Raw genomic sequence first — 22,514 nt, forward strand, 5'->3', positions numbered from 1 at the left:
CCAGTGATTTTTCAAACATGATCTGGGTAATACCAGCAAAACCCATGGATCCTTCTCCATGTCAATTCAGATAATGATACATGAGTGTGCAGTATTATTTATCTGATTTTAGTAAGTTTCCCTTGCCTACAATATAAGTTTCAGGAGGACAGGAATTTTGTTTCACTCACTGTTGTATCCCATACCTCCAGAATAGTGTCCAATACCCAACAGGTCCTTAATAAATATTTATTGAATGGATGATTGGCATGGAATGTTTCTGCATGATCAATTTTTTATTGTATATGTGTTTAATTTTCCAGAAGAGATTGATTTTTAGGAAATGTTAAAGTATAATTTGTAAATGTTAAAGATGTTTTAATTCCTACTTCTGGAATAAAGTAATTATTTATTTACAACATAAAGAAAGTAAGAATTATACCATCACAGGGTACCTGGGTGGTTCAGTTGATTAAGCATCTGCATTCGGCCCAGGTTATGATCTCAGGATCCTGCGACAGGCTCCCGGCTCAGTGGGAAGTCTGCTTGTCTCTCTCCCTCTCCCCCCTCACCTCATGTTTTCTCTCTCTTTCCCTCTCTCTCCTCTCAAATAAATAAATAAGGAATAGTGCAGAGGATAATAAGGCTAGTTGTGGGGGGGGAACTGAATGGGAAGAAATCAGAGCGAGAGACAAACCATGATAGACTCTTGACTCCGGGAAAACAAACTGAGGGTTGCGGAAAAGGAAGTGGGTCTGGGGATGGGATAAGTGGGTGATGGGCATTAAAGAGGGCCGTGATATGATGAGCATGGGGTGATATACTGAACTAATGAATTATTGTACATTCTATGAAAAACTAAAGATGTGCTATATCTTGGCTAACTGAATTCAAATGATAAATAAATAAATAAATAAATAAAATCTTTAAAAAAAGAATGATGCCATCACTTATCTCTTCAAAAGCATTCTAAATTTTTCACTGTTCCTAGTAATTCTTCCCCCCCACCCCAGGGCAAGCGTCAAGAGGTGAAAAGAATCATCTTTTTGAGGTCTTTGACCATATTAAAATAGGTCTTACGGTTGACTGGCAAAACTTAAGAGAGTCCTTGCTCTCCAAGCGACTGTCGGAGTGAGTGGGCTTATTATTCACCCCGAGGGATTATCTCTGGTTCTGCCGCTGACCTTTCGCAGGAACATGTACAAACCACTTGACCTTTTTATGTCTAATTTACCTAACGGTGAAATCACAGCAATACCTGCAGTACCGTATCAAAGAGAATGACTGGGGGATCCGCGTTCTTAACAGTCCTTGCGCTCCCCAACCCACCAGGCTCAGTGAGCAACGTGGTCGTACTTGGCTCCTCTCCTCTACGATACACCTAGTCTAAGAACGAGTCAATGGCTTTGCTGTTGCTCATCGACGTGACAAAGCCACTTTTGAGTGGGTTAATTAAAGGCTTGGAATTATGACGATGAGTTCCACAACAGTTCTCACACTGCCAGTGTGCTCAGGAATCCAAATGGAAGTGCACAAATTAACCAGCTGCAAAATCGGGGGTAGAATGTGGGGCACTGAGAAGAAGGGCTCCGAGACAATTTTCAGGAACTTGAAGCTCAATTGCTTGAAAGCATTTCCACCTCGGGTTGTTACGGCTTTCTATTTCCAAGTTACATCAGACTGAGAAATATCAGGGAACGCTGCCTCTACCTCTGTCTAATCAATAGCTGCTTTAAAAAAGGTCAGCTTTTGTTGGCTAGAGTGGTTCTCAAAAGGAGAGAATTATTGCTCAAGTGAACCTCTGCATTTCAAAGGCAAACCTAATAAAGGAGGAAATGAGGTGGCAAGGTGAATTTCAACTCTAAGTAAGGATTCAGATCAGCTGAATCAAAGTGGAAAGAGACAAAGAATTCTGAACAGATGTATTTTGTTACTTGTTCATTCTGTGACATCCAACACCCTTTTAAATGTTATCTCGTCATTCAGAAGTTAAATTACCCAGGTTGCAAATGAAAAGACAAAGGAGGGCATGAAAAGAAGAGAAAGGAAGGGAGGAAATCAAATTCAGAGACAAACTCATTTAGGAAACCTTGTTCTCCTGTCTCGGAAAATTATACAGCTAACTGGTGGAGAAGACACTGAAAGGTACAGGTATGGATATATACATATACAAATGTATAGATACTACAGACAGTTGTTGCCTGTATGGCAAGCTTCTTTGGTGATATATAATGAGGTCCTGAGTCATCTATAAATTGTTAGATCCGTAACGCAGGTCGTATGTAATTTTGGCATAACACGGAGAATCACTTACTCCAATCCAAAACAACAACAAAACGATGTTCTTTATAACCTAAGCAATCATGAGCTGAATACAACAGTTAGGGCATGCCTGGTATGCTCACTACAAAACAGTTCGTGAATCCCTGATGTGTGCCTAGTAAATTCTCCAGGAACTGGAGTTATACTAGTGACCAACACAGGCAAACCTTCTGCCTTTATGGATTGACTTTCTGTTAGTGGAGGAGATACCAACAGATGGGCAAGTGCTAAGAAGAGAAATGAAGTGGTTGATTGGGAGTAACGAGCCAGCCCTTGGGCAATGGAGGCTGCTGTTTTAGATCAAATGGTCTGACTGGTTTAGCAGAAAGTTAAAAGGGAGATGCAACAGTAAATTCAATGACACACAGCAATATTTCTTGACTTCAAGGCACAGCCACGAGGCTTGAGGAGTCAGGAGGAAGGTAGCCAGAGAGATGGGTGAGGGGGACAGAGGGGCCAGGTCATCCTGAGAGGCTTTTGAGGCCAACGCCAAGATTTGACTTTTGCTCAGAAACTGGGAATATCAGAAAGCTTTGAGCAGACAGGTGACGTCATCTCAATTATGTTTTTAAGGGTTTAGAGCAGCCACTGTGTTAGAGAAGACACAAAGGAAGGCACGGGTGAATGGAAGCAGGGAGAACAGAGACCTAATACAATAATCCCAGTGAGAGATGGTGGTTTGGGACAAGGGGGTAGTGAGGACTGTGGGCAGATTCTAGAACATACAATGCAAAAAAGAGCACAGATGATGACAGAGATGGTTACAAAGGAGGACTGCACAGTTAGCATCACGGGCTCTGAGGGACCCAGGTTCAAATCCTTTCCATCCAACTTATTAACAAACCAACATGGGCAAAGTAACAGCTTCAGTAAGCCTCACTTTCTTTTTCTGCAAAATGAAGTTAATAACGGCGACCTTTAACGTTCACCTCAGAGCGGATTGGATGAGACACCTCACCTGATACAAAGTAAGTTATACTAAATATGAACTCAAAAAATAGAAAAAAGTAAGAGGAATCAGGAACATGATGTGAAAAGGTCTCCGAGTCAGGCCAGCGAGTGCCTACGCTATTCTATAGGAAGCAGGGGGAAATGCTGAATGAGGAGACAGACACCTTTGAAAATAATCCCTTTAACTTCACTGTGGAAAGTGGACTGAAAGGAATCTGACCAGAGGCAGAGAAACAAGAGGCCACTGCTGTTGTCCGGGCAGGACATGAGGATGGCAAGAGGAGGAAAGGCAGGAAGATTAGGAATCGGGGCAGCTCTGAGAGACATCCAGAAGGCAGAACGGAGGGGACATGCTGTGTGAATGGCGGTAGTGGAAGGGTCACAGCGAATGCCAGCTTTCTAGCTTGATAACTGGTTAAAGAAGCACGCCACTCACGAGAAAGGGAGCTCAGAGTAACCCCAGCGGGAGGCAGATGACGACTTCTAGACTGAGTTTTCCTGGGCCGCCCTGGGCTCTGACTGCAGCCGTGAGAAAGGAGAATGTCAGGGCCTTCGCGGGGAGCAAGAAACGACCCGGCTGCCTGTTATCACCTACATCCAAAGCATTGATCTTTTCTCGAGATATGCGTTCAATTTATTATTTTGGAGAACTTCTCGCTTAGTTGTGTGTCAATGATGAACATGGGGAAGTGATCAACTTTATAAGTAAAATATTTTTTTTTTAATTTTTTTTATTTATTTGACAGACAGAGATCACAAGTAGGCACAGAGGCAGGTAGAGAGAGGAGGAAGCAGGCTCCCTGCTGAGCAGAGAGCCCGATGCGATGCGGGGCTCGAGCCCAGGATCCTGAGAGCATGACCTGAGCTGAAGGCAGAGGCTTTAACCCACTGAGCCACCCAGGCGCCCCGAGTGATCAACTTTAAAAACAAGTTAAATAGGAGGCACTTCCAGAATCAGTGAAACAGTCCATAAAATAGGGGATGACAGAGGGGTACAATTTCAAGGAAAACTTGCCAGAAGAATGTGTTCTCTGTTAAAACCATACAGACATATGCTGTTTATTCCTTTTGGAGCTCATTTGTGGGCCCTCTTGCAGCATCCATTTAGAGTCTGAACGCCGACGCGGTCCGAAGGCGAGCCCTTGCCTACCCTAATGAGCTTTGGGAAGGTGGATGCGCCTCTCCTTCCTGCCTCTGTCTCAGCAATCAGCGCAAACGCCTCGCTGCAGCTCCCAGGCCCACTGACATTTAATTAGCAGCATCGCTGTGATCCCAGAGCACGCCTTCCCGGAAAACCATAAAGCACCACACAGAGCGGGTACAAGCTAGAACAAAGCCCCGGCTGACAGATCAAGATCTGCTTTTACAAACTGGCACCTGTGAGGATTTCCTGTTAGCCCTTTACTGCTCCTGCTTTTAGGCAAGGCCGCTGAGCTAGGAGAGCAAGTATAAGTACGAGGAGCCGTGGGAAACCTTGGAGGACATTTTAACCAACACACACACACACACACACACACACACACATGCGCGCATGCATACATCATCTCTTCTAAAGAGCAAGTGCAGTGTATTGAGGGTATCAGTGACGTTGTTTAGCGTGACAGTGAGACAATGTGAGTTGTAATGGCGCCAATGTTTCTTTCATTCTCCCTCCCCCTGAGTTCTAGAACTAATATTTCACTCTCATCGTGCGTAAGATAGGGATCAGAACAGGACATTTAGACCGAGCTGCTTTAAATCACTGCTTCTCTGACTCCGATGTGGTTTTGCAGCGTACGGACTTTTCAGGTAGTAATCCCACAGCCTACTCCAACTGCCGATGCCCATGTGGGGCCCCCACTTGCTCTTGGTAAGGCCGTTGGTGACCTGCTAAGTGCTGAATCCTGGACTCACAATTATGGCTGTACCTTGCGTGTTCAGTTCTTGGGGCCACTGGTCCCAGTCCCCTTTGTGAGTCAATGTGCTACCTTGTGTTCATGTCCCATTTTCAGACCATCTGATTTCAAACCATTTCTATAGATTTCTCCTTTTCCTTTCTTTTTTTTTTTTTTAATTTATGTTTTGTTAGTCACCATACAGAACATTATTAGTTTCTGATGTAGTGTTTCATGATTCATTGTTTGCCTATCACACCCAGGGCTCCATGTAATCCATGCCCTCCTTAATACCCATCACCAGGCTCACCCATCCCCCTACCCACTCCCCTCTGAAACCCTCGGTTTGTTTCCCATAGTCCACAGTCTCTCATGGCTTGTTTCCCCTCCAATATCCCCCCTTCAGTTTTCCCGTCCTTCTCTTAATGTCCTCCATGCTACTCTTAATGCTTCACATATAAGTCAAACTATATGATAATTGTCTTTGTTTGCTTGACTTACTTCAGTCAGCATAATCTCCTCCAGTTCCATTCATGTCAGTACAAATGGTAGGTATTTATCCTTTCTGATGGCTGAGGAATACTCCATTGTATACAGGGGACCACATCTTTATCTATTCATCTGTTGAACGGCATCTCGGCTCCTTCCACAATCTAGCTATTGTGAACATTGCTGCTATGAACACTGGGGTACAGGTGCCTTTCTTTTCACTACATCTGTATCTTTGGTGTAAATACCCAGTAGTGCAATTGCTGGCAAAAGTAATTCTATTTTTAACTTTTTGAGATACCTCCACAATGTTTTCCAGAGTGGCTGCACCAGCTTGCATTCCCACCAACAGTTTAAAAGGGTTCACCTTTCTCCACATCCTCTCCAACACTTGTTGTTTCTTCCCTTGTCAATTTTTGCCATCCTAACTCGTATAAGGTGGTATTGCAATGTGATTTTGATTTGAATCTCCCTGATAGCTAATGATGATGAACATTTTTTCAGATGTCTGTTAGCCATTCCTATGTCTTCTTTGGAGAAGTGTCTGTTCATGTCTTCTGCCCATTTTCTGACTTGATTATTTGTTTTTTGGGTGTTGAGTTTGAGAAGATCTTTATAGATCTTGGATACCAGCCCTTTATCTGTGGTGTCATTTGCAAATATCTTCTGTTCTGTGGGTTGCCTCTTAGTTTTGTTGACTGTTTCCTTTGCTGTGCAGAAGCTTTTTATCTTGATGAAGTCCCAAAAGTTCATTTTCACTTTTGTTTCCCTTGCCTTGGGAGATGTGTCTTGAAAGAAGTTGCTACGGCCAATGTCAAAGAGGTTACTGCCTATCTTCTCTGATGTCCAAAAGCTTACTGTCTATGTTCTCCTCCAGGATTTTGATGGATTCTTGCCTCACATTGAGGTCTTTAATCCATTTAGAGTTTATCTTTGTGTATGGTGTAAGTGAAGTAAATGGCTGAGTTTCATTCTTCTCTATATAGCTGTCCAATTTTCCCAGCACCATTTATTGAAGAGATTGTCTTTCTTCCATTGGATATTTTTCCCTGCTTTGCTGAAGACTGGTTGACCACGGAGTTGAGGGTCCATATCTGGGCTCTCTATTCATTGATCTATGTGTCTGTTTTGGGGCCAGTACCATGTTGTCTTGGTGATCACAGCTTTGTACTACAGCTTGAAATCACGCAATGTGATACCCCCAACTTTGTTTTTCTTTTTCAACATTTCCTCCTCCTTTCTTTTAAAGGGTGATATTACCCAGGATTCCATTCTTGATTTCATTTATCCCTCTCATTCCAATAGCTATTCCTGGAAAATCTCAACTACACCCACCATTTCCAATAGCATCTATACTAACATTTCTGTACATCAATATCCTAAGCCTGACTCTCTTTTCTGAGAATCTCTTAAACGACTGCATACACTTAAATGACTCCAACCTAATGTTCCTTACGTTCTTGGATACCAAAGTTCTAGAACCAAGCTTCTTCTCTTCCCATTCCACCTGCAAGCCTTTCCTATTTCCAATCTTGTGAAATGCACTATCATCTATCCACTTACCAACACTGTGCCTGGGAGTTATCCAAGACTAACACATTCCCACTCTCCTCATGCCACTCCCAAAGATGAAGTAGTGTTTGGGCTAAGGTGGTAGTGATGGCTTCTCACTGCCAAAACCCCTAGCAAGACCTACATACCCTCCTCAACTGACCCTGCCTACTTCTTCAGCCTCATTTCTGGCCTTCTCCCTCTTGTGCCCAACATTCTGGCCTTCTCTTTTTATCTGGCTATTAAGGACTTTATATATAAAGCAGCAAGAAACTGCATTCCCACATTGCCTTATAGGGCCAAGGAATATATGCCTAGAAAAGAGTGATGGTTTTCATCTGTTTGTTTTGATGTAAGCAGTATTATTTTTTTAAATTTTAATTTCTTTTTATGGAGCCCAATGCAGGGCTTGAACTGGTGACCCTGAGATCAAGACTGGGCTGAGATCAAGAGTTGAATGCTTAACCGACTGAGCCACCCAGGCACCTGGAAACATCTTTAAAAAGATATCGTCCTGTTATTAAATAACAAAGATTAATTCCTTTGATTTCTGAGAAAGGGTGGGTTAACGTTAACAGAAATGAGGTGATAATCAGATTAGCTTGGAATGTGGAAAGCAGAAAGGAGAAGGAAAGGAATGGAAAGAGAAGAGGTCAGGTGATCTGACTCTCACATAATTAGGGAAGGAAGCTGAGGAGGGAAAAAATCTGCCGTAACTTTTCTGAAAATGTGGGCTGCAGACAACATAAATAAAAATTTCAGGAATTTATGGTAAAAACCTTTTGGGAGCTGTGCCCCAGGCTTAATGAAAGTTTCTGGGGATGGGGTCCAGGAGTTTGATGCATACTACAAGTTGAGAACCACTGCTTTTGACCTCTACTTTAAGACATGGTTTTTCCTAAGTTGGGTATCAGATGCAAGCAGATCCCCCCAGTGAAGTTTCTTCCAGTTTGACCCCATATTTTGTCTCACTCCAATGACTTCTGCCTTCCCATCCCCCTCTTCTGCTTCAGGTCCACTGGATTCATTCACACTCCCATTTCATACTCGATTCATTCATATGCTTAATCTAATGAAGGAACATATATCTGCCCCATCAATTGGTCAATCAAATCTCATACATGATCAGGCTCCCACTGGTCACAGAACACTGACATCAAAGAATCACAGCAACAGAAAGAAAGAATATCCAGTGTATTCTCTTCTTTCCAGTCAGAAACTCTAAGTATCTGTCTTTGTGTGTGTGTGTGTGTGTGTGTGCACATTCGACTCGCACACAAAACAAATTAAACATTATAAAAATAAATATGAAAATTACTTACAAATTCGTGACCTATCAATTCTTGCTTATAATGATATTTTAAATGTGGGACACAGGAAACTGTGGCTGTGAAGATTATAAAAGGTATCTAAAGCAGAGTTTGGCAAACTACAGCTCATGGGTCAAATCGGGCCTTCCACCTGTTTTTTGTTTTTTAAGCGAAGTTTCATTTTAACACAGCCATGCTCATTTGTTTTTGTATTTTCTACGGCTGTTTTTACAGTAGAATGGCAGAGCTGAATATCTGCAGCAGAGACAGCCTAAAATACTACGTGACCCCCTGCAAAATGTCAGCAAACCTTTTATAAAAGTAACACACAGAGGTTGCAGGTCTTACAGAATCAACCAGATGTGGAAATGACAACTACACAGAAAGATACATAGCTACATACATGCACATAGATTTCCAGAAGATGGTTTTTGAACCAACCAACTTTATATCTCTAAAAATGATTTTTATTTCATTAATAACATAAATCTCCACAAGGGACTTTCCAGAACTTTCCCCTAATGTATAATTTCACATAACTACTTGGTTGTGATATAGAAGGGGGACTTTTTTGGTCTGGCTGGGGATAACTATTTCCCTTTCTGAAACTTGACTTTTTAATTCAACAGCTGATCTTCCAGATTTTATTTTGCTACAATGGCCTGTCATTTTTCTGTGCCTCTGTAAGAAATTCTGAAATTCAAAATGCACAACAAAAATTCTGGCCACAAAACACAAATGCTGAACAAGCACACTGTGTTGCTCGGAAGATTCCCATACCCCCATGACTCTCTCAGCTCTTAAATTAAAAAAAAAAAAAATTATTCTCTTACACTAGCTAAATCTTCTGGCACTGGATCTGTTGACTAGAAAATATTACTTGGATCGCTCTACCCTGTCATCCGACCTCATACTTCTACAATGCGTCTTCAGAATAAAGTGTCAGCTATGGTATGTCTTTCTTACACTTATGTTTTAGCTAGAAAAACAAGTTAATCAATACACATAGGCAGATACATACAAGCACACACACAAACAAACACATGCCCAGAATATTACTTAATGCTTTGACATTGTGTTTTTATATTGGCTTATGTGTTTACTAATTATATTTTCTCATGGTTTGTTTTTCATTGATTTATCTTTAAATACTTGCTTAATAATGTCAGGGCATGAATTAGTGCATGAATAAAAAGTACAACCGTTAAAAGATCTTTTAAAGTCTTGTAATAATGCTTTTGAGTTGCTGGATACCTTCTAAAGCAGATTTCAGTGCCATTTGTTTTTGTGTTATTGTTTTAGCATTCTACAAAATCATTAATGTCTCATTAATTTTAGGGCAACATAAAGAAGAACTAAGTACCCTAAGGAACAGTTTAGCAGAAAACTCTGCTAAGTAACATTTCAATAAACTGAAATATTTTTTGGTCCCAGGAGCCCCTTAAAATTTGGTAAGATATGTCCTCCACAGCTGCCTCCCACATCTGCACCACTCTTGTTTTCTCGGTCCCTTTAAGATAATGTCCCAGAGCACATAACCCCCCACACACATATCATGGTGACTATCACCTTGGCTTATGCTCAGTCTTTCCCTATGATGGAGAGGCCTCCCTCTCTTTTGTCCACTAATCTAAATCTCATCAATACATAATATTCACCTAAAATGTCAGCCCCTTCACCAAGTCCATTGCCACAACTCCAGCCAAGATTAACCTATTTCCTTTCTAGTCATCTCTGACACTCACATGTTGACTATAATATTTGCTCATTTACTCACTTACTCACTCAGAAGAATTTACTGTATCAAACACAAGGATTATGCACTAGGCAACCCATTCATGAATAAAACATGACTCCTGCCTTTACTCAGTTTGAAGTCTAGCAGAGAAGACAAACAACTAAGTAGGCCACAAAAACTCAGGGATACAGGTAAGCAGAGTGTGCAGTGTGAGCGCCCGGGAACAGACTTGGGTTAAAGAAATGGTAAGGAGCTTGGGTTCTGGAGTCAGAGGGTTTGGATTGGTATCCAGCTTGGAAAAACAGTGGGAAAATCAAGAGTTCCATGATGGATATATAAAGTGTGAGGTGCCTAAAAACACATTTAAATGCAGATATCAAACAAACAGTTGGATGTACCAGTCCAGTGTTCAGAAGAGGGGCCCACGCTGAAGATATAAATTTGGGACTTATTGTGGTACAGCTGGTGTTTAAAGTCATGTGACTGAATGAGATTATCTCGGGAGTGTCAATTGAGGAAACAAGAGATCTATGGAATGAATCCTAGAACACGCTGACTAGAACACTTCTGATAGAAGCAGAAAAAAGGAACAGGAACCAATGAAAGAAATTGAGAAGGGGCCCATAAGGAAGAATAAAGTCCGAGAGACTGTGTGATGTGAAGTCTGAGGGAAGGAAGTAGTTCCAGAAGAAGAGAGTGACTGGCTGTTTCAAATGTTAGAGACAGGTCAAATATGATGAGGAATGGGAATAATCAGTTTTAGCAAGAGAGCAGTCACTGGTGACCTCACTGGGAGCTGTTTTGGTGTCGTGCTAAGGATGAAAATCCAGCAGGGATGAATTCAAGAGAGAAGAGAAAGAGAAGAATTGGAAATTGCAACTTGTGTATCATCTTTTGAGAAGTTCTGGTATAAAAGGGAGCCGAGTTATGGTCCAGTGGATTAGGGGTTTTAGAGAAACAGATTTGCATGCTTGAGTACAGAGCAAGTACGGAATGATCGCATATATTCTCTTCCCCTGACTCTCTTCTCTCTTGTCTCTGTCATAAGCTCACTTTCCTAGGCCCACTCTTAACCCAAGACCCCAGAGCACCCCAGACATACATCTTCCACAGGGCTTGGCACACTGTGACTGTTTTTCTGAGTCCCTGTAATAAATGGTAAATTTCCTGAAGGTAGAGACTCTATCTCATTTCCACACCTTCATCTTCATGTTGGTGGCACAAACATGTCTCTGGAATAGCTGACCCCAGAAGGAGCAAATAATGTGATCACAAGGAGGGAGACTTCCCCATGAGAATGTAAACTCATCCAGGGGAGGGGTTTGGGTGTGTCGTGCAGTACTTGATCCCCAGCACTGGGAGAGGAGCGTGGCTCTCATAGGTAACCAATAAATAGACTCTGAATAAAGAATGAATTAAGAATGAGTTTAGCTGGGCGCCTGGGTGGCTCAGGGATAAAGCCTCTGCCTTCAGCTCAGGTCATGATCCCGGGGTCCTGGGATCGAGCCCCACATCGGGATCTCTGCTCCGCGGGGAGCCTGCTTTCTCCTCTTTCTCTGCCTGCTTGCGATCTCTGTCTGTCAAATAAATAAATAAAATCTTAAAGAAAAAAAAAAGAATGAGTGTAGCTGGGGAAAGTCACGGGAGTAATTCTGATGAGTCTTTCTAAACATTTAGGGAGCACTTTCTAGGCGCCAGGCTCTATGTAGATGCTGGAAGCATGAGCAGAAATGTTTGTTGAGAAAATTTTCAACCTTTACATTATGTTAAAATTTTAATTGAAAATCTGCTTACCTTTTTTACCACAGAGAATGCATGGCAACAGGATACAACAAGGTTGTTTTTTGTTTTTTAAATCTGGTGTCTAATAGGCAATTTTTATTTCTAAATTATATTAGTGAGGAAGGCCTACTAATCTTAACTTGTTATAACACCATTAATTAATATTATCTCATAAGAGTTTCCTCAATAAATTCCTCTTCAAATAAAGTACAAAGAAATTTTGTGCTTCACTAATAATCAATATGAGTGGGTTTTTTTTGTTTTTGTTTTTTTTTTTGCCTTGGTTGCCAAGAAACACAGAATAATTAATGCTCAAAGTAACATTAGTTAATAACCATCTATTTTACTAACTCAAATTGCTTTGTGAAGGCAACAAAGAAAAATATCTTTTGATGGGGGGAAAAGAGTTGATCCTGGGTTTCTTATTTCTTTTAGAAAAGAAAATTTGCAGTTATATTAAGTTTTCGGGCAAAGTTCCTTTAACTGCCTGTATCTCTCTACGTATCTGTTGTCAAGATTAACAGTAGTTTTTTGCTTTTTTTTTGTTTGTTTGTTTTATTTTTTCACATAGCTGGCCATTAAGTCTATTTTCTGAGATTTTAGAAAGATAATCTCTTGATATTGAGAGAGTTTTTTTCAACTAAGTTCACATATTGGCAAGTTTCTACATTATCCAAATCTCCCTAGGAAGTGACCTTACATACCTATTTTCACAATGACTACCGTACTCCTCATACTTCATATTTATCGATACTCGCTTTTGATTATAACTCAGAAATACTGAACCCTATTCACCCCCGAGGACTGAAAAAAAGCTCTGTGCATTTTTTTTCAATCTGGTGTGTTGTGCAGAGCTGTTTAGAAAACATTGTCTACCCTGCTATTCCCTTCCTTCCATGGATCCCTTTTAGAAGTAAGTACTGACAAAAAGATGATTATGAATGAATAGTACAGATATTAGTAGTCTTGCCCATAATTTTTCACTCTGAGTCCTACCGATGAACAGTAAGAATATTAGCTGAGACTCTTAGCATACTTTGATTCCTTTTCCTTCTAAGGCTTTTGATCTTGAATTCTAACAGTCTAATTTTACAAGTGCATTTCTTACTCAACCTCAAATTCCTTTCATAAGTAGGTAAGGTATACATAAATACAAAAATATCCAATAGCTGGTTAGTGTCTCTTTATTTAAAACACAACCCAAACTAGTAAAGGGGCCATCATGGTCCAACTACTCTAGAGTCCATAAAAGTCTCTGAAAGTTTACTCTGAAAGCACAGTTGATGGATACCCCTCATATTTTTGTAGATGAGGAAGCTGAAGGAGGAAGCTGAAGTCAGAGATTGAGTGACGTCATTGGCTCATGGAGAAAACACAGGGTGCAAGGGTGAATAACAGCTAAGCTGTTTGTACAATATTCTAGCCAACATGTTACGGAGCTACAAGTGCTTCTGGGAGCTGAAAAACCCAGCTGTGTTTTCTACTTTCTGCACTACAAGCAATAATAAAGATGAAGTAATTGTAAGTTAGTTAAAACCCTTCAAAGATATTAAAGATGGAAGTTATGTATCCAATTACAAACCCATCCTTCTGTTTCTACAAATAAAGTAAATGAAGCAATGCTGATTACTATATATTAGCATAAGAAAATAGAAGCCCCAAAGAGGTGAGTAGCGAAGTCTCTAAGGAAAACATTTTAAGTAGTCTGAGTAATATATACACTTCATACCACTTCAGTATAAATTAAAATTTAGCTATTTAGAGTATGTATATGCATATCCCTTAAAATGAACATAGCTCAAGCAATCGCAGCTATGAGATTAAATTCTTAAGGAAAAGAAAATGGATGAATGAGGACCCTCAGGACACCAAGCAAATTCCATCAGCATAACATAACAAAAGGACTCCTCATCCTTAAAACACAATGGCTATTCCTCCTGTGCTTTCTCTCTCTCCTGAAGGGAAAGAAAGAGATACCGGCTTCCACTCCGGACAGGGTAACAACCCAAGTGTCTAAAATAGGTTAGGAAATACTATGTATTTTTCTGTATGGAAAAAAAAATATGTAAAAGCCTCCCTGCCTGATATCTCTAGTTCTCCTAAGAGACTTTTAATTCAGTGGATAAAGTTGAAATCAGAGCCGACATAAGGAGGAGCCAAAGACACAGCAAAGGCCTTCTAAGTTGCTAGAATTCAGATTGATGCTCTAACAATTATGTCACTCAGAAATAAATATATATCTACCAAACATGAAATGTTAAGCAGAAAAATAATTGCTTCCACTAAACTTGGCTTCATGATCTTTATACCAAACTAACAATTACAGAGTCCAATTTCAATCCATTTCCTGGATTGCATTTTTTATTGCTCCCATTAACCATGAATTTGAGTGGTCATATAAATGGCAGTCATCCAAAGATTCTTTGTTGCTTGGTGAAAGATATGTAGGTGCCCATTACAGGATTTAAATCTATTATGTCAAGTATTTTTTCCCCAAGATACTCTTCTTTGTGGAAAGTTTCCTTTTTTTTTTTTTAAATGAGGCCTCATGGATGCTCAAATTTGGACAATCTACTATTAATTAAGTAGCCAAGTCCTATACACATGAAACAAAGAACAATTCTAGGATGTTATACAGCATAAACTGTTGTGAAAGTATGTATGTATGCAGTTTTGGGTGAACATGACAGATGTAAGAATTCAATACAAAGAAGAGATCATTGGTTGGAATTCATCTAAGAAATGGGGTAAGTCAGTCTCATTTTGGATCCCAGAAAAATGAAGGAAGTACTAACAGGAGTTTTAAGAAAAGGAGGAGGTATTTTATTAGTTTAGAGGTGGCATCATGAACAAAAGTAAAAAAAAAAAGTGCTTCGGATGAGGGAGATAGTACGGGACTCTATGTAGGATTTGCTGACATGATTGGTAAAGAGTGCTCTACAAAATTAAAAAGCCCATAGGAACTGAATGAGATCCTTGACTGCCAGCATGCTAATACCAGTGTGGTAGGATGCTCTTAATCTTACCCAGTACCTGTATTACATGAAAATATTATCAGCCTGCATGAATTTTCATAGGAAATTATTCCCCAGACTCTTCTTGAGTGTCTACTATATGCTAAAGTACATAGTTGGCATGGGACCAAAAAAACAAATTGTGTCTATGCACATAGAATTTACACTCCAGTGGAAAAAATTATCATTAATTTTGACCATGATGATAACAAGAAATTATCTGTATTCAGCTTTTTTGTTATAATACTGAAATTAAAAATACTAAAGTTTTAGAGTATGTCATGTCCTAGTCATTCATTTCTCCATTTTTCATTCTTTCACTTATTTCATTCAAGCAACATTTATTAGAGGTCTTCACAGTTATCAAAGATGTTGATTTAATATAAATTATTATAATTCATTTCACATGAAGACATCAACAGATACCACACAAGAACCCTATCAATATTCTCAAAAGAAGTTCCTTTCTCTAAAACACTGAAGTTGTTGCCTCTGATGGAATGTGCTCCCCGCCCCTCCTTCTATCCTTCGAAATTCAGTTCAAGTATCACCGCTTCCATGAATCCTCTCCTGACTCCTAGGAACATGCATCTCATGCCTACCTCTATTTTAACAAAAGCCTATTATTATGAGCTTCAGGATAGCATCTTTATTCATCTTTCCATTTTAGCAACTGAAACAATGCCTAATATAAGTGTTCTTGAATGACTATCTTATAATAAATGAGCCTCAGGTGCATTTATATGATTATTACAATATTCGAGTGTTAACGGCTGGTTGAAGGTCTAGCTACACAGGTCTTTTGTTTCTCTAAACATGCCAAGTTCATTGACACTTTCGAGCCATTCTCTGGGATGTCCCCCCATATCTCTCCATTTCATACTCCCGGCATTTACTTGCTCACTCAGAGCAAGCCTCAATTTCAGCTCCTCAGAGAAATCCCTCCGGATCAGCAGTCTACACTAGCATTCCAGAACTGCCTTTCCTCACACCCTGTTCTCACTCACTGCACGGCTTGTAACACTCTCTGCTGTCTGTCTGGTCTGTCTACTCATCGTTGCTCCCAGTCACAATGTAAATTCCCTGGGAGCTGATCTCCCATTATTCTTCACAGCCGTACTCCTAATATCCAGCCCAGAGCCTGGCATCTAGCAGACACTCAAAAGATTCATGGAATTGAATAAAGAATCAATGAGAAATTTGGATCCTCTAGTCTCTAAGTGGCAAACTATGGATCGTGGGCAACATTCCACTTGCTGCTGAGTTCTGCTTGGACTGCTCAGTGTCTTTAAAAATACCAAATGAACTGTCAACATTTAAAAATTAAGAGAGCTTACATTTTTAAAAAATTTCAGAATTCAGGTTTCTTTTGAAATATTGAAAGAAGTGGAAATCTCGGGTCTATAATCTGAATTGGAAAGTTAGCAGATGTGAGTAAAGGCTGCCTGCTTTGGAAGAGGATCACCAGGCTGTCCCAGGCTCACCTGCTCCCCCAGTGCTCACTCACATGCCCAGTCTGACCCTGAAGATGGTCTGGAGTTGGCCCTGACCTATTCTGCTAAAGCTCTCTCTATGACCCATGCTCTATATCACATTCATGTGACTCCTATAAACCCTGCCCTTATAAACTCCTCTTCTTACTAAATCTGGGGCTATACCCTCAGAGATAGCTTAACCTCAGAAATTGCTTTTTTATTATTTCTGCATTATGACATGGGAAGATTATACAGTCAAATACTTAACTTAATTCATTATACACCAGAAGAAAATCGAAGTGAGTGTTTAAGAGATCTCAACGGGAAGAAGAAACCTATCATTAAAACATTAAGAAGCTATTAATCAGGAAGAAGTAGATATAGCTACTATGACTAAGATTTGTTACTGTTAATTAAAATTCACAAACACAAAATGAACCCTGTCAGAAGAATGGAGAAACACATTTTCAATTCACAAAAAAAAAAAAAGTAACACTAAATAACATGAAAAGAGGGTCCATTTGGACCTGTGTGGTTTAGTCTGTGTGGTTTAGTCAGTTGAGCAGCTGAGCACTGGTTTCAGCCCAGGTCATGATTTCATGGGTCATGAGATCAAGCCCCATGTTGGGTTCTGCCTCAGTGGGGAGTCTGCTTGAGATTCTCTCCCTTTGCCCCTTCCCCCACTCTCTCACTCTCTCTCTCTCAAAAAAAAAAGAGTCTATTTTATTGGTAATCCAAAAAGTGTGAATTAAAATTAGATCCCTGGGGCGCCTGGGTGGCTCAGTGGGTTGGAGCCTCTGCCTTCGGCTCAGGTCATGATCCTGGGGTCCTGGGATCGAGCCCCGCATCAGGCTCTCTGCTCAGCATGTAGAGATGCTCCCCCCTCTCTGTCTGCCTCTCTGCCTGCTTGTGATCTCTGTCTGTCAAATAAATAAATAAAATCTTTAAAAAAAAATAAAGTGAGATCACCTTTCAACTATAATTCATTGATTCATTTAACAAATGGTGGTGAAGTGGTCACTATGTTCCAAACACTGTAAGTTTGGCAAATTTTTTTTTAAATGATAGTAATTTTAGGATTGAGTAAGATTAGTACCATCACACATTTGGAATTTTATGATAACAATTTTATGATATGCATCAAACCATAAAATAGTTACTACCTGTGACCTAGTAATTAAACTTCTTGGAATTTATCCTAGGGAAGTAATCAGTGTAGCAGACAAAGATTAATGTATAAGGATGCTAATCACAGCATAATTTATAATATCAAAAACATTAGAAACCTAATGTCCAACAATAGGAGTGCTTAAATAAATTACGGCACATTCAAATAATGAATGATTATGCAGACAGTAAAATTATGTTTCCAAGACCATTTAGTGACATAGGGAAACACTCATGAAAATTTTTAAAAACTGTATTTTAAAAATAATTTCACATAGCCAGTTAAAGTGATCCATCCTTTCTTGCCTTATGAGCCAGGGGTTAGGGTCATTTCTGATTTCCAAAGGCTTGTTCATTAATACTTTTCTCCATATACATCTTAATTCTAGTAGGTATTGAACTAAAGGGTCCTACATGTTCACTGAAGACTTATTCACAATAGTCAAGATATGGAAACAATCCAAGTGTCCATCAAGGGATGAAGCATAACGAAGATGTGGTGTGTATATATAGACACACAATATGGAATATTACTTAGCCATGAGAAAGAAGGAGTTCCTGCCGTTTGCAACAACTTGGATGGAACTTGAGGTCCATTACACTAAGTGAAATAAGTCAGAGAAAGAGAAATATCATATGATCTTTTATATGTGGAATCTAAAAATGTGGAAGCCAGAGAAACAGAGAGTAGAATGATGGTTACTAGGGGGCTGAAGGCTGGGAGAAATGGGGAGATGTTGGTTAAAATGTATATGCTTCCAGTTATAAGAGTAACAAATTCTGGGGATCTAAGGTGCAGCATGGTGACTATAGCAAATACTCCTGTAATCCCATATAGTGAATGTTGCCAAGAGACTGTATCTTAAATGTTCTCACCAAAAAGGAAATAATGATGCAATGGGATGAAGCTAATGGTGGTTAATCCTTTTGCAACATATAAATACGTCAAACCAACACATTATACACCTTAAATTTATAAATGTTATGTGTTAATTATATCTCAATAAAGCTAGAGGGGGATCAAGTTTTTCAGATGGAAAAACAGCAATTGCTACATGGGACCAGAAAAACAATATGGTTTAATACATGGTAAGTGCATACAAAGTACTGAAGAATGTCCTAGATTGTAGGCAGTGACTATTCTACAGAAAGGCAGGAATAAAGAGGAGAAGGAACAGTAAGAAGGCAAAATATAAAAGAAGAAGCCCACAGCAGAAAGACAAGGCAGAGATATGGAAGGAGAACATGTGGATGGCACAAAATCAAAAAGGACCCCTAGCTGAATTTTCAGGAAATGTTCTGCACGCACCATAGTAGTAGAACTTAAGAAATTCCCTTTTTGATGTATTTATAGTTTTATGTAGATCAGACAAGACACTTACAAGAAAGAAGCATTATTTGTTTCTTGTAACACCAACCACAGGAAGGGCTAAAAAGGATGTCACGGTAGAAAAAGCAGAACTACCTCACTACCATGAAAAGAACAACAACAAAAATTGAAAGTCTGAGTGCACGAAAATAAACTGTCTGTACAAAAGATGATTATAGTAAAACAAGGAGGAAGTTGAACCTTGGTTTTGGAATTACTGAACTGTGCAAAGGCAGAAACCAATCTGCATGGTCATCAGCATTCAGGGGACAAATAATTCCATACCCACAGTGAAAGCAGCAAAAGCGGGGTTCAACCAAACCCTTGGAGCACTCCTACCTGGCTTCTCCTGAAAGCAAAGCACATGACCCCTCTTCTCTGGTGTGGTTGTTGCTTGGACAGCAGATTCATAAGGTACTCAGCAACCATGGCTGGCCTCCCAAGAAACCAATGTAACATGCCAGCCTAGAGAACCCCAAAGGAGTCACTTGTGGAAAGATGAAAAAAGCACAGTGGGCTCTCTTCTCTGAGTGAAAACTGAGTTTCTCTCTCTCTCTCTCTCTTTCACACACACACACACACACACACACACACACACACACAATAGTGGGAGGAGTCACCCAAGAGAATACCTTAAAAAGTAAGAAGGTAACAATGTTCTGTGTCACTCTAAGAAAATAAGCAGACAGTTGCTTAACACTACACAGTTACATATACCGTTTTATATATTCTGCCACTCCTATCCCGTTTTTGAGTTCCTCAAAGAACGCACACTTACTCTCATTTCATAGTTACTCTTACAACTGAATCCCAAGGCTTAGAGTGTTCAGCAATTCAGAATTTCCCTCTTCCCTATACTCCGTCTGGCTTACTCATGTATCTCAGTGTTGTACAATCCCAGCTCTACAAACTACTGCTTTTTCAACGATTTGGTTTTGCAAAATTAAGAAACCTCTATATAGAGGTTTCTCTCCATTCAAGCCATTTTCCCATCTGTGATTTCATCTCTTTGTTTCAGTAAATTGTATCCTATTACTCCTCTTTTTTACTACTGAATTCCCACTCCTTAGACAACTCCACCGTTGTCTTTGAATCTCATCTCTTCTCTCCAAGCACTGTCATAAATTTAAACCCATCAAGATCATTTACCCTTTATGCCATCTGCATTTTTAACTTCATATTTTCATATTTTATATCATTTTTATATTTTCTATCATTATCCTTCCTGCTATGACAGCTCTGGCATTCTTCATACTCATTCTCCATTCTCCTCCACACCCTCCATAGCCTGTTTCTAAAATCTGTACCCTCTACTCTTACACTTCATCTGCTTAAAAATGAACTGACCTAGAAAAGTCTCTTCTTTGACCTTGACATTTGTACTGTTCCACACATTATACAGGTAATCTGAGATGGCATTTTTAAACCTCCTCTTCACGGATGGGGGTGATTGGTTCAAACATCTGCCACTCTTCTGGTTCCAAGGCTGGCTTAGCCAGGCTGGTTGTTCATTTCCCACTGCAAGCCTGTCAGGTCAGGACTTGTTTGTGTCGCCGCTCACTCGTGCAAGAGGGGACATTTCTCCAGACAGAGTGAGACCAGGTTTCAGTCAAGAAAACATGGGCGGCTGAATTCCCCTACTTCCTTCCTCTAAAATTTTCACTGCTCACTCTGGCCCACTCTTCCTTGTTGTTTTCCTTCCACAATGCTACAGCTTCTGAAATAGCTCCTTCCCCAGGCACATGCTGGGCCATCACATTTTTCTCTTCCTCCTAGTAGCCAATTTGATTTTCGTTTTCAGCCAGTGACATTTTTTTCTTTCCACTCACGTTCAATCTTTAGTCATTCCTTGTCTAGAGTGACTCAATTCCTGTCACCTGAATTTCTCTTTCTCTCTAAAATGACAGCTTTGGGACGCCCGAGTGGTTCAGTGGGTTAAGCGTCTGCCTTTGGCTCAGGTCATGATCCCAGGGTCCTGGGATGGAGCTGCATGTCGGGCTCTCTGCTCAGCGGGGAGTCTGCTTCTCCCTCTCCTTATGACCGCTGCTCCCCCTGCTTGTGTTCCCTCACTCTCTCTCAAATAAACAAATCTTTTTTAAAAAAATAAAATTAAAATGGCACCTTTTCTACCTCGTAAACCTCTGTGTTCTTCCTTTAATGTGCTCTTCCTTCTGGCTTTCAGTTCCTCAATACCTAAAATTCTCTTTTGTCTTTCTAGCTATAACCCATCTGCCCTTATCTGTGTCCGGTCTACATACGCATTTTGCTATACAATGAGAGGCCCCCAAATCTTCCAGTGATTGAACTGTATTTAAAAAATCAGAGCAGCTTCTTTTGTTAATATATTTTAAAATCCGACTCCTTCCCAGAATCTTTTGTGAAGACTACGCTTGAGTTTACATACTTTATACAGCTCTATAGAGAAGGGAAAGAAGTGTCTGAAAAGCAACTTTTTAACACCTTTAAACAGATAGAGTGCTGTATATGTCCTTTATATCTCAATAAAACTGGAAAAATTTTTAAAAAGTGAGAATAAATCCATGTACTTTATATGTATCAGTGTGTGTTCAGTTACCGGTAAGCTGTATGGGAAAGAAGGAAGAGAGAGAGGTAGACCATGCGAGAAGATGACTAGAAAGGCAGGTTGGGGAAAGTCTACAGAGTTAGGACTGTATCCCATAAAAAAGAGGGAGTTGCTACAGACAAAATCAAATTGGCACTGTACATTTAAAATGTTTAACTTCTAAGCAAATCTGCATTAGATGATACAAATTTAAAGCTGATCTTCATGTTAATAAAATTAAATTCCTCACACAACATCTATCAAGTGCCTGTGTTCATCAAGAACTATAGAATAGAAATGGATCTTCCAAAGGAATTTTAAAATTTAGCCTCATCCTTGTTAGAAGTCTAGTGGAAACTAGTTAGAGGCTGCCACTTCTGACATGCCAAACTCTAACTCAAAGAGGCCAGAAGGCATCTCCAAGGTTTGTCCTGATTAGACCAAATGTACCCCCCTTATTTCACACTCTATCTTTTCAGTTGGCCTCTCCTCCTCTCTCCTTGAAGCTTCCATTTGTTGTCATGGTTTGTCTGTTTCTCTGGCTCTGACCTGGCATTGTCTCTGTCTCCTGGCCCAGTAGTTTTTGGTGTCAAGTATCATTTTTCTTATGAATCAACACTTGGCATAGCTCTGGGAACACAACTGGGCATTCTGGGAACGTTTTCCCTCTCCATGGCCCAGAGCAAGGGGGCAGGTATTATATAAATAATGGGACCAGAACTTGAAAATATAACAAGTCATGACACAAAACACAATTGATAAGATTAGCAATAATATAAGATATAAAATGTGACACCTGATGAGCCAGGATATAGATATTGTGTCCAACGTCTTTTGGGGAAACACCATCATCTCCGCCCTCATCCTCCCCATGGTCACATTCCAGTCCTTGGTTATAGGCATTCTTCATCACATCCACCTATCAAAAAA

General features: G+C 40.0%; 1 protein-coding gene across 1 annotated transcript in view; it reads right to left on the reverse strand.

Annotated features, from left to right (window-relative positions):
* Window positions 1–22,514, reverse strand: part of ITPR2 (inositol 1,4,5-trisphosphate receptor type 2) — a 502,669-nt gene that overhangs the window by 119,042 nt on the left and 361,113 nt on the right. The window contains exon 45 of the mRNA XM_004776400.3: window positions 22,381–22,503. Coding sequence (XP_004776457.1) covers window positions 22,381–22,503 — 123 coding nt within the window. The remainder of the gene's footprint in view (window positions 1–22,380; window positions 22,504–22,514) is intronic.

The sequence above is a fragment of the Mustela putorius genome, unplaced genomic scaffold (genome assembly GCF_011764305.1).
Source record: "Mustela putorius furo isolate JIRA1106 unplaced genomic scaffold, ASM1176430v1.1 tig00537227_pilon_pilon_pilon, whole genome shotgun sequence".
Taxonomy (NCBI): Eukaryota; Metazoa; Chordata; class Mammalia; order Carnivora; family Mustelidae; genus Mustela; species Mustela putorius.